The sequence below is a fragment of the Epinephelus lanceolatus genome, chromosome 8 (assembly GCF_041903045.1).
Source record: "Epinephelus lanceolatus isolate andai-2023 chromosome 8, ASM4190304v1, whole genome shotgun sequence".
NCBI classification, from domain to species: Eukaryota; Metazoa; Chordata; class Actinopteri; order Perciformes; family Serranidae; genus Epinephelus; species Epinephelus lanceolatus.
In genome coordinates this window covers 23597251-23613532 of record NC_135741.1, presented here as the reverse complement: position 1 = coordinate 23613532, position 16282 = coordinate 23597251, and the positions used below count along the sequence as shown (strand labels likewise).

The window sequence follows — 16282 nt, the reverse complement described above, 5'->3', positions numbered from 1 at the left end:
TTATTTTCTTTTCCCCTCGCCCAGTCCCAGTTTTTCTGGCTTTTCCTCTCACAGCTCACTCATTCTTTTTCTCTCACGTCTTTATCTGTTTTGGTTCTCGCCGTCCTTCCTCACTTCCTCTTTCCTTCCCATTCCCTCATACCTGGTAGCATGAGGCTTGCACATCCTTCTTACATTAGAGCGGTGGATAAACTATTCTCCGTCCCAGAACGCAGATGAATCGTGGTCTCAGAGTTGACATGAGGTGAATTTTGTTTGTGGAGTCCGGAGAGGCTCTCGCAACAAACTGCTGATTGTATTGTCATGTTCGTGCCAATCACAAAACACTTGCACTCATGTTTTATGTGGTGAAATTATTAGCAGGCAATAACAAATCTCTCTGCCTTGTCTTCCTCAGAAAAGTGAATTGGATGACCCCTCTAAAGTGGAGTCACTAAAACCAGAGGCCTCATCGTCACTCATCCATTCCCCACATCCTGAGAGTCTTCGAAAGGACACGGATTTCAACTTACCCGGGGATTTCCAGGTGTTGTGAGAGCCGCTACTTTCACCCAGCGGCCTGCCGCAGACCCCTGGGTGTGCTTCGCTGCCATGGCTACCAACCGGGAACAGCAGGTGGGTCATATGACCGGCTTCCCACCTGCTGTCTACCCCTTCGCCTTCAACTCCATGAGAAGCCACTCCCCCTTCGACCTGCTGGCCAACAGCAGCCTGTTTGGGAGATTCGGTGCTGACCTGCCCAAAGAGATGGCCGCTCTCTGTAAGTCATTTTCATCACAGTGTGTGTGCTGGACTATTCCTCCCTCTCACGTATCATTTTCCATTTCAACTCCAACTACATATAGAGTCCATACCTTAATTTAAGGCGAGTCACATTATACAATTTGGATGTGCAGTGGAAAGAGGAAAATATGGCTATTTAAATTGCACTTCATTATGTGTAATTTTGTGGAAATGGAAAACCTTAGGGTCTGTTTGTGATATAGGACGAGTGGTATGAAGAAAAAAAAAGCCTGCAAAGAAACCATGAAGAAAAAGTCCACTTTCATCAATACAATGATTACTCTACTCCTGTGGTTTCCGTATAGATGCTCGTAGATGGTGTGGTTTTGACCACAAACTCTGGCTCTGGCTTCGCTCGTGTGTGTATGTGCATATGTGTGTATGTGTGTATGTGGACCTCTCGCAGAGCTTTTGTGAGGCAGACAACCCACAAGTCTGCAATTAGAGACAAAACAACATTCTTTCAGTGTGAGGTGATGAGTGCTCTGAGCATCAACAAATATTTAAAAACGAACACAATTGCAATTCAAAGTCTTATCCGTGTGTTTCTTTAGCATGACCACACAGCTTCTTGTTGGGAAAAAAAAAAAAGGTGAGCTGAAGACTGGTTTCAAACAAACAACCAGACATACCACAACAGCTTGCTCCAGCAGTGTCAGACTTGTAGTTTCAGACCTGACCACAGGGGGCACTGTTGTATGCTGAAGCACTAAAATGGGATGATGCATGTACCTCAGAGCACAAAGAGGAGATTGTTGGCAATCTAGAGTGTTTTTCTGTCATGGAAAAACTAGTAAGATTACACACACGTTGCCGACATACATTGCTCTTTGTTCTACACACCTGCTGGTTTCAAAAGGCAGTTTTTAAATCAGCGTTAGGATTCTAGGTCAGGGAGTATCCTTGTATCAAACCGCCGTCGAAGATGTCTGTGTGAGAGAAAGGAAGACAGAGAGTAAAAGAAGCACTTTGGTTGAGGTTAGGGCTTGAGGTAAAGGTAAGCGGGAGTTATTTGAAATCTTATCTGGGTGCAGTGCTAAGGGGGCGGCAGGTGGTGGTGGGTGGTAGGTGGTGGAGGGGCTATAATGGGTGTGGGTGGCAACAGCTGAGTGCAGAGCCCCCCTGCCTGTGTGCGCAGCCCCCCCTCTCTCCCCTACCACAGCATGCCTGAGCACCTCTCCAGCCTTTCAGCCGTCAATCACTACCTCACCCTCACCCCCTCCTTCCTCCTTGCCGCTGCTGCCCACCTAATCCTCAAGGTATTTTCACAGAACCAGAGCGAGCGAGCGAGAGAGAGAGAGCACCTGGGGGTAATGTCCTAGTGTGGTGGAATCCAAGAACACACCCTGCTAGGAAAACACACAGATACACACATGCAAACACACCACCAGAGACACTCTTCCCACTCTCTCTCTCTCTCTCTCTGCCTGTCGCTCACACACAGAGCACTTCTTTCATCTAAAAACTAGAAACATACCCCTGACGCAGAGTGAAATCCCACCACACTGACAGATGGATTCTTTTTTGGGTTTTCACACTGGCATGAGTTAAAACAAAAACAAGTATCAAAAGCACAAACAGACGCAGGCAACCACATGCACTGGGGCCTTCATACATGACTGCTTGTACTGACACATCCACGCTGGCAGTGGTATCGTTCACAAGGGTTAAGGACTGCAATTATTCGGTCTAAGCTCTGTGGCAGGGCTTAAACAAGGCTGGGGTCAAAGATTAAGTCGGGATCATAGTGACAATTAGCGTCGACTCAGCTTTATGTGCGTGGATTGACTTCTTTTAGCTGAACCTTATTATTAGCTGATCAAATCAATGTAGTATTGGTCTAGTTTTATTTACTGTGAATATTAGAATCAACATATTTAGTCCTAGGAGTCTCAAATCAGCACAAAATTGAATTTTTCTGTATTTTTTTTACCCAATTAATTACCTTAAAGTACATAATAGAATATTAGACAATAGAATATATCAAAAGCTGTGGCTAATGATAATCAGGTCATGACTGTTTTGGCTATTTGAGTAGTTGTGTACTCTAAAAAATATCATGACATAGCGAAACATGAAAGTTCCTAGAGACCAAGAAATGTCCTTGAAGTTTGTTTTTTTTTTTTCCAGTTAATCGACTAATGGTTTCAGCACTACACACGCCTGCAGCTATTTGTGCTAAACCTCATTCAGAAATACAACCGAGTATCAGTTCAGCTCTTGGCCAGTGAATGGAAAATTATCAGCTGCTAGTATCGGCTTTTAAAACATCCTTTTGGTGTATCCCTTGACAAGGAATGTTACAAGTCATTTTACTGACAGCAGTCTCATTCCCCCACTCTCTTAAACGTTAGCGGGGAAGACAAAAGGCCTTGGTTTGGACATTCCCCAGGCCCTGTTTTTTTTTTTCTCTCCTTCTACTTCTTCTCCAGGAGTTGGCTTAACAGGCCTGCTCATTGTTGTCAAGGCTGTCTGTGGGCCAGACTGAGAAAATACCTTCCACATAAAGGGAGTAGCACTGCGGATATTTCTGTGTGTGTGTGTTTGTGTGTGCAGTAAATAGTGCTGCATTCTTGCCCGGCTTCAGAGCTCCGTGCGTAATTGTTGTTAGAAAAGGTAGCCTGGGTGACACCTACCTTTGTTGGCCGTGCATGCTGCGCCGACAGGTCGGAGCACCTCCCACGGTGGCGCTGTGTTTTGGCACCAGAGTGTCTTTGGAAATACCTGTTTTGCACAGTAGTGGGAAGAGACAGGAGAGGGCAGAGATGGCTGTGTTTGCACATGCAGAGATAGCAGGCTTTTCTTTATTCTTAACGCAGACATGGAGGAAGTAGACCCAGAAAACATTAGAGCTTTGCTTCAGCATTCAAGTCATGTGTGAATCGTCACTGTGGGTGTGCTGCAAGACTCCCATCCTTGCCACCCATGTCTTTATAAACGAGCAAAGGTGTTGGTTCATCCATGAGAGGGTCTGACAGCTCTCTGTGCAGTGTGTAGCAGAGACCGTTATCAGTTGATCCCTGTCATTATGGGAGCCCTTCAAACAAACAGTTGGAAGCCCATTAAGGCCACTTACTATGTGATAACATCACCACTGAGCCCTGAAACACCTCTATAAGCTTTCACCAATCAGGGCTGGAGCCCTGGCCCCAAAGCCAGCCACAGGGATGTTTTGAAAAGCTAGTAGGTCATTTCCTTCAGCCCACATGGCTCGGACCAAAATCTGCAGTCCTTAGCTGGGCTCGGACTTTCCATTCAGACCGTAATTTTGAGCTTTATGTTGAGTGAGAAAACCCATGAGAGGCTCAGCTGTGAACCTTTTCAGCTGCATCACAGTGGGATGAAATTAAAAGGATTGTATTAATAGAAAGGAATGAGTAGCGTGTTGAAACTTGTGTAAAAGCTGCCTGAGACTGCTCAGTTGTGCCTCTAGTGGAGACAAGGTGAACAGCTGTTTATGTAAAGTGTGTGTTGGGCATGGATTTATACAACACACACACACACACACACACACACACGCACGCACACACATTAGCATACTGGCTGCCAAGAATGTATGCATACGTACATCCTCGTATGCGCATGCGCACGCACACACACACACACACACACACACACAAACATAAACACAAACCATTAAGTCAGACAGACTGTGAAAAGGACCAAAATGTTCCAGCAGAAAAGAATATCCTCATGCAGAGTGACATAATTAAAAACACTCATTGCATTCTTAAACACACACACACACACACACAAGGAGGTCATGTTGGCTTAGGGAGCTCAGGGAGTTGCGTAAAGGAGCCATTTTGGTGGGAAATGTGGTATGAGAGGGAATGTAAAAGCGAACCTTTAAATGGAGGAGAGGGACAGCGGGGAAGGATGTCGACGAGCAGAGTGAAGCTCTCCGCTGGATGCGGAGCGGAGCACAAACAGCACATTGTGCCGCTTTATTTATTTTCATAAAGGTTGAAGTGCTGGGTTTCAGCCCGGCCTTGGTGGAGGTACTGTCGGTGGGTACGTGCCTGACTGTGAAGGTTTGGATTTTGCATATGTGCGTGCTTATGTGGGTAAGCTGTATATTTGAGTGAAGGGAGGGAGGGGGGCGAAAGAGAAAGTGAGCTATGTATGGATATGAACATGATGAGCTCAGCCCGGCTGCTGCCGCTCACTTCCTTGAAGGCACAGGCTTCCTTACAGGCACAGAAAGAATCCCATCTCTGTTTTCTTCTTCCCTTCCTGTTTGCTCTTCAGAAATGGTGATGTCACCGCTCTTTTAAAACTATGAAAGGCCCTCAGAGACACCTGAAAGTTATATTTTCTGTTTGCTCTTGAGAGCAGAGCTGATCCATCTCTGACCTCTGTCAGTCTCAGTGTCGTTTACTGATCTCTGTCAGATTTATTGAAGGGGCCGAAAAAACAGCCAGTGCCTGCGGTGAAAACATTATAAATGAGGATTTCGAAGAATTTCAGGAAAAAACTTCAGGAATGAGACATATGTAGTCTCTTATTTGAACATTGCATATGGATTATAATCATTTAAAAGACTGAAACAGAGCAGTGAAACAGATTTGTAATTATGTATGAGGTGTATTTTGATACATTTCAATACTATCATCCCTGATCTCTGATTTAGGATCATCCCCTGCCAATGTTGTGCATCTTTCTTGAGAAGTATTGAAATCATCATATTTTCTGAGCCTTTATCAAAACCATACAAGAAATCAATTCTGGACAGTTTCTGTATATAGGTCAAATCCTGCATGTGTTAAACCAGAAGTGTAATCTCTATCCTCTATCTAGTCCACAGACCTTGTTGTGAGCAGTTTCATGTAAGAACTATCCCACTTTACACCAAACTACACCCGCCAACCATATCTCTGCACAAAAGGAAGCATGCATAGACGAGAGGCTCATGCTCGTGACAGCATTAGATGTAAACATTAATGGCGTCCTCTTCAGTCGAGCTGTGGTGCTAGGTGAGCTAGCAGTAGTTGCCCACTTCCTTACGCTCTTTAATGCGGTTGGTGGGTGTAGTTCTATGGAAGGAAACTAGCTCCTGCATTAAACTGCTCACAACATCGTCTGTGGATTATCTTGAGTAAGCGGGTCTAGTGCCATTATTTTGGAGAGAAGGCAGACATCTCTATGGCTGATACCTTCAACACTCAACAACAAACACAAAAACAATTTAGATTAATAGATAGCAGGTAGGTAAGAGGAAAATATGTACTTTTGATTTTGGGCTGAACTGTACCTGTTATCAGGAAAAAAAGCACCATTATAGCACCATCTGCTCGCTGGCATCTCTGCTCCTGTGACCATGAACTACATAGCAAATTAACAATGCAAGAACTGGACCATTTGTGTGTACTTGTGTGTGATGACAGCACGTGTAAGCGCTGTTTGGCGGTGTCCTTGATCTATCAGTGAGACTGGAGCCTCCTCTGCTTTAATAAACAGCCCTGCATCGTCTGACATCCCGGCTTTCATCTCCCTTGGCGACCGCTAGCCTCAAGATGACAGCTCTCCGAGGCGCTCCTCTCTTTTTTGGAAATCGATTTCCCTCACATTGCTCTTTTTGTATTTTTCAACCATCGCTGGCCATGGTTCAATAGATGAAGGGGAAAAAACGGACTGAAAGGCCCACTTTGTTTTTCCAGTCAATTTAAAGCACCCACTGAAGGAGTTTTTGTGAAACTGAGTGGAATATATGCTCCTCCGATGATATCCACCTAAACCCTGTCGGCTTATGCACTCTCTTGAATTCCCTTGCTCTTTTCTCTCTCCTTTTTCTCTCTTTCTCCTCAGCCTTCACCTTGGATTTCCTCTCGTTATCCCTTTGTGCAAGTTGGAGCCAATTTGCCCTAAGTGCTTGAAACTTTTTTGAAACTTTTGCGTGTGTTTGTGTAGTAAGTGTGTGCGTGTGCCTGTGCCTGTGCCTGCATGCCTGCATGTGTGGAAAGTCAGCAAAGGTTGCTGGTAAGGGAGAGGCCACAGAGTGTACTACAGCTCTGACACGATGACAGATGAAGATAAAGAGGCTACTATTAAAAATGGGAGGGGTCTGTTTTCAGATGGGCCTTTGTGGGCACGTGCAAGACGAAGAGCGCGCAATGGCGAGAAAGGAGGGATGGGATCTCAGAAGGCGTGGGAGGGCACACAGGCACAGGACAGGCCTATGAGAACAAGACGGGGGGTTTCGTATTTTTGGCCGCACAACTAAAAGATCTTTCTTTTTTTCCCCCATAGAACACGGGTAGCGAAATGTCATGACAGTGCAGATAGAGGGAGAGGGAAAGATGGAGAGTGAAAAAGACTGTTGAAAGATGGCCAAGACTGATAGGGCTCTGAAAAGTAGCTCTGTTAGGCCTTTGGTGAGACCAGCATGTGAACAGAGGCCAACATGGCCGCCGCTGAGAAACGGGCTCTCTCATAAGTCATGCCCCACTCTCCAGACACCTCTCCTCAGTGACACATCAGGTATCTTCAAGAGATATATTGTGAGAGAGTGGAGTAGATGAGTGGATAAGATTACATGTCTCGTCAGAGATGAACATGTGTAAAACCTGCGGCTGGGGGAGTAGTTGATGGATGTGATGAGTAAGAACGCGAGGATTGCGTTCTGTTTTCGCTAACAAACAACAATGTACCGTCACTCAAATAAATTATTACTTTTTAAAATGAGTTTATGAATGTTTTTGGGTGCATTGATCTGGTTCTTTTGGCCCTTCATAAAAGAAAGACTTCAGTGCTGGAATTATGGTCTTTTCATAAAACTGGGCTGTCTATCAGGATACAAAAACTTTTAAAATTGGTGCTACATTACCAGAGAAAACAGAGAAAGCTTTTGCTTAAGAAGTAGAAAACCCACAATTACCTGAATGCACTATGCCACACAGGACCAATAAATACCCCTGTTGGTGGTTGACCTAATTTGAGCTCTTCTGTTTTGACCAGGCCCCCGGGAACACAGCTCAGCCTTGCTTTTAATATTTCCCAGTGGCCACTTGCGGTATTGCAGCGGAAAAAAATCCTCTACAGCCTAAACACATTTTCCCAGTAGACCACTATGATAAAAGAGACATCTATAAAACTGTTGACAAGACACCTCGAGCTGTAGACAAGGTCAAATATGACTCTTTCTACTATGAACTTTTCATCCAGGAAAGTTTTATATTTGTAAAAATTTCCTCAAGCCAAAAAAAAATTTAATAACTTCTGACATCATCACAATAAAGTTTATGAGTCAAGTGGGAACTAGGGAGAAACACCACTGTGCATATTCAGTGGGCCACATACTGCGGAAGATAACACAGAATCTAGAAACTTTTATGGTGACTCCACTGGACTTAATGGCTGCCATCTTGGGGTCCGTTATCTAGTTATTAGCACACATCTATGGTTTTGTCACAGGAAACAATATGGTGGCCAGCTGATAACAAGGGATAATATATCTTTCTAAAAACATTTGAGGCGAGACACAGGCAACGCAGTAACAGAAACTTATAAACATATTTGATCAGCGCTGCCAAGTTTGGCAGTCTGATCTGAATTTTGTTTTTAGCCCTCGCTTTTAACACAAGAAACTGTATGATACCCACTTCCTGTTTACTAACTCTTGGGAACTGCTGAAAAGTACACTAAAATATATTTCTGAGAATGTTTTAGGGCAGAAATAGGCCATACTGTGAGAGAATCTTGGTTTACATTTGATCAGCACTGCCTAGTTTTACAGTTTGATCTGAGTTTGAGACAGAGAAAGGAGCGGCTCTCTTTCAATCCACTCTCATACTCTTTGTGTCCGTGGTGGCGGGCACAAGAAAAGTGGAAGTACAAGCAACAGCTCATGAACCAGCGAAATATGTCATCTGGCAGATCTGACCTGGGCAATGAGCACGGAGATCTGAGCGCTGGTGAGATGGAGGAAAGTTACTGTAGTTAATTTACACATACTACCCTCGTTGTGATACTAAGCTGGTTGAAAATCAGGTTAGTATCACAACATTAACTTAAAAAAAATATATATAGGCTGTCTGGTTTTTTTACTCTGTGTGTGTGTGTGTGGGGTTGTTTCTGAGTGTGTGTTTCTGAGTAACCTGAATCTGTCTGCGGTGGGAGGGCGCTCTGAACTGGTGTTCAGTGTCTCTATCATCACCGGCAATCTGTTTCAGCACGTCCACACACTGCACACATGTTCACATCAGCAATGAAAAAGCTCTGCATTCCTTTCAAAATCACCATGCCGCGTTTAGCGCATAGGCATTTGAAAACAAGCCATCTTTATTGCCTCACACACCACTGCGCTGTTGACTGCTTGGCTGGAACCTGAACGACTGTACACAGAGGAAGTGGCAACAATGTGCTGTATACGTCTTATCTGTAATCGGCATCACAGCGTCAGACAGTAGTAAAGCCTGATTTTCCTGGGCTCCGGCCCACGTGGATCCATAAGCAGTTTGGGAGCAGCTGACCGAGCGTCTCTATCTACTGTATAGATAAAGAGATGAAACATCACATCACAAAAGAAACATTAAAGTATTCTGAATCTGTGTAGAAGCCTGATCTAATCAGCTCAATTAAATGTGATCGAAAGCAGCAGTCACACAAAATGACCAGTGAGTTGGCAGCCACTGAAAATGAAACCTTTCCAAAACCAGAAACAAAAGCAGCGAACTTTTTCAAGTAAAACAAATCATGCAGTTAGGAAAAAATGGCCATAGGGAACTTGATGAAATGGGGAGAGTATTTGCAGAAACAGATGGGGGTGGGGGGGGGGGGGGGGGGGGAATTAAGGAGAGCGATGGAGAGACTTGTGAGCCAGAGAGAGAGGGAGAGAAGGAGGGGGGGCAGGATAAGTTTGGGGGGAAAGTTAGTGGCCCAGTGGGGGTTTCTTCTAGAGTTCAACCTCTCTGGCTGGGGAAGGAAGGGGAGGAGGGAGGGGAGGCAGGGACCGGCCTGGGTCAGCAACAGTATGGAGTATGTGTAGATTAGATGTCTAAACTCGCTCTGCAAAACCCTCTGAAGCGCTGGAAGACTCTCAGCTCGCAGCGCTGTGTGCCAATAAGTGGAGAACCTGGGGTTAGTGGTCTGAATTATGGTCTCAAACACAGTAAAAAAGAAATGTCAAAACCAGGAGAGCGTCAGATAAGGTCCATAAATCTCCAAAAACAAAAGAGCTTCAAGTGTGAGCACATGATATTATAAATCGATTGTGTTGCCGGTCCAGAGAGCAGCCCTGGCAAACAACTCTGATGTTACAAAGAACATTTGAACACCAGGGGATTAGCCAGTTTTTAGTTTCCAGGATGCTGTTTGAAACTAGCAGCGAGAAAGAGAGAGAAAAAAAGAAAAACACAGGAAACAGACGAAAGACGAGTGTGAGAAGAATGCTTGTGGATCATAAAAATGTGACTCGTGGCAGCGATGATTTAATCTGAAATGCATCCAGATCAGGACTTTTTTTTTCTTTTTGGGATTATTGTGTAAATGGGTGGAGAGGTAGAAAAAGAAAAGAGTTTGACAACAAACTGTTAGCAGGGGGCATCTTTGATATATAACAGTGTGTTATCTAGCCTCACTGTCCTATTCCTGCTGTCATAAAGCTTCCTCTTTATGACTCGACAGCTGTATGAAGAAACACATAAAAACTACTGATGTTGTTTACTGTTTGATGCAACAAAAGAGCTGTAAAATGTGTGTGCCTGTGTGTGTGCAAGGCCCACATGTGTGTATATGACTGCTCGAGTGTGCCAGCTCAACAAAAATAAACAAGAGCTCTCAACTGAAGGAAAAGCTTTTAGGTCAATAAACATTTTAATCGAAATCATTCAGAAGAGCCCGAAACATGAAAACACGGTTTCCTTCATGAGACAGGAAAAAGAGTGAAGTGTGAGACAGACGAGGAGTAGGGAGGGGAGGGCACTGTGTGTTTATGGAGAGCGTAGCCAGCAGCACAGATTGACAGGAAATGTTGTCTTTTTTGCCTGCTGGGCTGTACCACTTTTACTGGCCTGACAGGGGGGAGATGAATGTGCGGGGCACACAGACTAAAGCCATTCTATTATCATATATCTCCCATTGTATCGGGCTGTTTGCTTTAGCACAGCCAGAGTCAATCCGTCTGCTGAGCAACAGTTAGGACCAGTGACAGACTTTTTTTTTATTGACCGCCTATTGATTTCCTTTGATTTACCGTCACTGTGAGGGCACTGCTATGCTTTATATTGAATTATTTTAGAGATGCGCGTAACAGCCTGCATTAAAGAAGGCTTAATGTTTGACAGCCACATCACATCTGCATCCTTGCATCTCTGTGTATTTCTTCGTGACGGTTGCAGAGAGATAAATCACAAACAAGGTCAAGAGAACCTGCGAGAAGTGTGAGCGGCACATGGTGTGTTTGTATATTGGGGGTATTTGTCTGTGTAAATGCACGGCGGGGATTGAGCAAGGCAGCCCTCATTCATCACTGTTAAAGCACTTCCAGAGGGAGAGACAGAGAGAACTGCCCATCCTCTGTTCCCTCAAACAGACAGAGAGGAGGGAGGGATCTACCCTGGCATCTGGTTTCTGGGTTCAACCACAGCACAATGTTCTTTCTCTCCCTCTCCCTCTCTGGCTTGCTTTCTCACACACACATACTCACCCGGCCAGTGGCTGGACTTTAATATGGTTATGATTAGAGACGGGGGCTCAGGGAAGGGAGGGGAGGGGGCTCATATTTACTGCAGGGGAACTGGGGGAGGTGCGATGGAAAGACAGACAGAGACAGGGACCAGATCTGAATGGGACACGAGGGGAGGGGGACTGTTTGTTTGCATTCTGGGCTGAAATATGAAACACAAAAGCAGCACGGACAAAAAAAGCAAAAGAAGAATGGGAATAGAGTTTTGTCCTCTAACCAGATCAGTTCTTCCTCCAGTGCAGGCTCTGCTGGCCGGCCCCCTCTCCTCCCTCTCCCTCCCTCCCTCCTCCTGGGTCCCTCGCTCTAGCCCTCCCTCTCTGGCATTCTCTCTCTCTCTCTCTCTCCACCCCCTCTCAGAGCGTCATGCCGAGGCAGTTGGTTCGCTCCGCCGTGTCTGGGGCTCAGCGAGAGCTGTGAGAGGCTGTTATTTAGGTCTGTTACAGCAGACAGGGAGCAGCTCACCCAAGGGCAGGGGGAGAGTAGAGAGAGTCAGAGTCACGCTCAGCTCAGCTCAGCCAGGCAGGAACCAGATCTGCATTCCAGCTGAGAGGGAAAGAGGGGAAACTCCAGCATCGGCAGGAAAGGGCAGCAGAGAGAGTGACAGTGAGAGATAAGTGAAGGCAGGGAAGGGGAAGGCAGCAGATTCAGCTAGCTGTTGCTGCTGTTTGTTGTTGTCACTGCTTCAGAGAGTGACGTGAGCGGTGGACGCAGGGGCAGGACGCAGGACGCAGGCAGGACTGAGCGCTCATAGTGATTTTTGCCGAGGGCGGGGGGGTGCCATGTTCGACTGTATGGAGGCTCTGGGAATGGGCCCCCGTCAGCTCTATGATGTCACCAGCCGCGGTGCATGCATGCTGCGGAAGGCGAGCCCCTTCTTTGCGGGGCTGGACCCCTTCGCTTGGACAGGCAGTGCCAGCGTTCAGTGTAAGTGGCATACTGTTTGGATTTCTCGTATGACACAATAATGTCTGTCTGTCTCTCCCTCTCTCTCTGTCTCTCTCTTACTGCTGGCTTGCTTACCCCTCAGGGCTCGGCTAAGGGGGCTGCTGTCAGGGGCTAGAGAGCAGCACAGGAAAAGACTGGGACAGACAGTCTCCTCTCCTCTCCTCTCCTTTCCTCTCCTCCCCCCCCCCCCCACAGCCCACAGCCAGTTTGAGCTGCTCAGCCATCTGAAAGAAACTCTCTGCTATGATATGATACGCGCTGTGTGTGTCTGTGTTTTCGTGTACTTGCGTATGTGTGCATGTGTGTCCATGTTTGACTTGTGGGTTTGAGCCCATGGAGTCAGGTTTCAGTGACAATGTGGAGCCACCTGAGGTTTGACCTTGCCAGGTGCTGTATGCTCAAAACAAAACTATGAGTATGCACAGATGAAAGACAGTCAGGAAGAGAGAACACTGGCGGTTTTGGATACTCAAACAGGCGAAGCTCATCGTTCTCTCTTAATGTGGGTTTGACGCTACAAGTTTGATCACTGAAGTATGTCGCCTGAAAGGTTATCGACGAATATAGCCTGTTCTGTACTACATATGTTAAAAGTTTTGTGTAGGCTGCCGCAGTCCTCATAGGTCAGAGGTTTGTTTATGCTTCTGGATACGAGATGGATAATGATATTCCTCTGGAGCCATGAATTAATAAGTAGATGAATTATTTAATGAATAAATGGATGAATAAATTAGAAATGTGGAATGCATACACAGTCTTAAAAAGCTGAGGGATATTCTTTCTTTCCTCGCATTTTTTCAGTCTCGTTTTTCCTCATGCTGCTTCCTCCTCTGACTTCAGACAAGGCTCTGACTCTAACAACAGGCCTGTCTCTGGACAGACAAAACTGGGGTCCATTTCCATACACTTCCAGGGGGCCGCTACTGCTGTGAGAGAGCGTGTGAGAGTGGAAAAGGAGTGGGGGGTGTGTATGCATGGTATGGGAGAAGTGTGGAGGAAGCCAAGCCAGATATGACAGTGGAAAAACAATCAAGAATACAAGAAGAGATAGAGCAGAGGGATAAACAGCTGAACTGTGTTTTTGTTTTCTTTGTGGGGAAGCGTTTTGAATTTGGTTCTGAATTTTTGTGTGTGTATTTTTCTGTTTGTTCGTCCTCCTGCTTTTTGTTCCTTTTTACTGCCTCTCGGGGGGAGTCATCTGTCTTCATTAATCGTGAAGACACCAGCGTTTCAGTGGCTGTCATGCACACTGGCTGAGCTTTAATGAAGACAGATGCCCTGTCAGTGGAGGCCGAGGCCAGGGGGGACTCCAGCCAGCCCAGCCTGCTCTGCTTAAAGCAAGGGGAGCCCTGATGATAACAAGATGAGATTTGTTTATTTAATCAATCAGGCCTCTATGGCCTCGCCTTTTAACCCACACACACTTGCATACATTTGAAAATTAGGCCATCGGATTCCACAAGTACATTTTTCTTTTGGGTCTTTGTTTCCAGAAAATCAAAGAGATAAAAAAAACACTCCTGAGAAGCTGCCCCGAGGGTGAGGGAGCTGAGTCTAGCAGAGCAGAGCAAAGTGGAGGCTGGTGTGGTGTACTGTTTCAAGCCCTCTGCGCCCAATAACCTTTGTAAACAAGGCAGCCCTATCCCGCATGAGGAGCCATATAATGCCTCTCTTTGCTGAAGCGGTTGCCCCTCATTGTCCTCATCAATGAGGCTGATGAATTGATGTTTGAGTCTGATATCTCATTAAGCCAGCCCAGCTGCACAACAGAGGGACCTGTCTGGCTCCTAATGCCACGCTTGCACTCAGCACGCACTCTGCACACAAAAAATAACCAATGGATTTGTAAAAGGAGTCACCTGGCTCTGGCATGATACTCAACAGTGAATTACTATGGTCAAACTGTTTTTTTTTGGTTTGTAAAAATAATTAAACAGTGTGGGAAAACGTGTGCTTTGGGTAGAATTTCATGACGACAAAGTAGAAATCTTCAAATGTTTGGTGTGACAATCTGAAAAACGTTTGCCCCTTAAATCTTACCCTAAATGAGTATATCCTATTGTGCTGGCTGTAAATCTCCTGCGGTGATAAGTGTCACTGTTGTTGGCCGTTGGCCCGGGACAGTTAGAGGACTTAAAAGTGTGTGGTCAGTTTTCCTGTTTTTTTTGTTCGCCAGTGGAAGACCTCAATGTCAGAGGTTAGTGAGAGGCTACGGCCTGGCCAATGTCAGATCTACACCATGTGTGGCGGCGTTGTCAGCTCGCTGAAAAGTAGACCCTTTCAACCAGCTTGGCTTGTGTAATGCTCTTAAGTGCCTTATACCACGGACCTGGTACTACATCTGAGCTGCCCCGCGCGTAAGGATAATGGACACTGATTTAGTCATACGTCAATGAGAACTGAATTAGTCAACTGCCAGGGAAGCCATTTGAGAGAGCCTATGCAGACCGATCCCCTCTCTGTCAATGTTCATTTGCTTAGAAGAATGAGGCAATTACGATTAGCAGTTCTCCAGGGTCAGAAGAAGGGGAAATGTGTTATTCTCACCAAAACATACCCGTGGCTCGATCTCTCTGAACACTGTTTGGATACTAATTGTGATGCTCGCGAGCGATACATACAAGAGAGTGACATGGCAGTAACAGATTGCCAGAGTGATCCATCACTGTGTGTGTAATCACACACATGCACAGGCACACACGTCTCTTTGTTTTCCCTTAATGTGCTGTTCAAATGTGAATTGAGGATCTAATTGAAATGGGGGTATATCTCGGCAGCAATGGCAGAGAAATAAGAGCTTCCTGTGACCGCTGGCACATTCTGGCCCCCGATCATTTTCTCCCTGATGGAAGTCCGCAGTTATTTCATTATAATTACAAAAGATTCAATTAAAAGATTAGAATGCCTGAGGGGGCAGGACTGGGAATAGATAGTGGTATCTTGGTTAGGGGGGGTGGTGTATGTGTGTGTGAGAGAGAGAAAGAGAGGATGAAGGAGACTTATAGTGCCATGGTTGCAGTTCTAATGAGGATGTGTCAGTGCTGTTATATACATAAACCTTGTTGATCCTTTCCAGATAATGTCAAATGAATGTGCTGAAGTTAAAAGGCTTAAGTAGTCAGCTGGTCCAAGGTCACTGAGTCGTAATTGATACGACCGAGGGAAAGACCTTCACTTGTCTCTGAAAACAATTATGCCAATGCAACTAAATGAGCTGTTTGAAGTAGAAAATCAGTTCAGAGTGAAATGTACAAAACACTGAAGCATGAGAGGAACCTTTTCTGTGCTGTAATTCCAAACTGTAATCGGAAAAGCGACTAATTTTAGAGTGCAGTGAATGGAGAGCTGCTATTTCGCTAAGCTGCTTGCTGGGAAAAGGCGCATTAGGGAAGGTGTATATAAGTGTGTGTGCATGCATAGACTATATGTGGCAATGTATGTGTATATGCTGTCGGTATGTCTTCATAATACTGTATTTCGAAATAGATTAGGCAACTGCAAAAATCATTTTGTCGTATTTCCACTTGCACTCTGCAATGACAATGAATGAAATCTGAACCTATAATATTAAAGTGTGGGTAAAGCCAAAATAAATATGGGTTATGAGTTTGTCACACCATAGAAAAATGAATCACTTACCACCCAGCTAAATTTCAATGATGGTCATAAAATAGTGACAGGGACGTGTCAGCTGAAGGCACTGAGCCAAAGAACGAGCTGCTACAAAGCGACAGACTCTTGTTAGCAGCTAACCCAGTAGCACAAAGCACACACAGCCTGAGCCAATGAACAAACCACTGCATAGTGATAGACTCTTGTTAGCAGCTAACAGCAGCTAACGCTAGCACAAAGCACACATCCACAGCAGTG

The 16282-nt window shown here is 45.4% G+C and overlaps 1 protein-coding gene across 4 annotated transcripts in view; it reads left to right on the top strand.

Moving 5' to 3' along the window:
* The window catches only part of rarga (retinoic acid receptor gamma a), a 47783-nt gene that overhangs the window by 13204 nt on the left and 18297 nt on the right, over window positions 1-16282 (top strand). For 3 of the 4 annotated variants that reach the window (XM_033629600.2, XM_078170031.1, XM_078170030.1), the window contains one exon: window positions 398-760. In XM_033629600.2, the coding sequence (XP_033485491.1) occupies window positions 592-760 (169 nt within the window). In that variant the 5' untranslated portion in view covers window positions 398-591. Of the gene's footprint in view, window positions 1-397; window positions 761-11840; window positions 12392-16282 lie in introns of those variants that run through there. The other variant, XM_033629601.2, reaches the window with a different exon arrangement.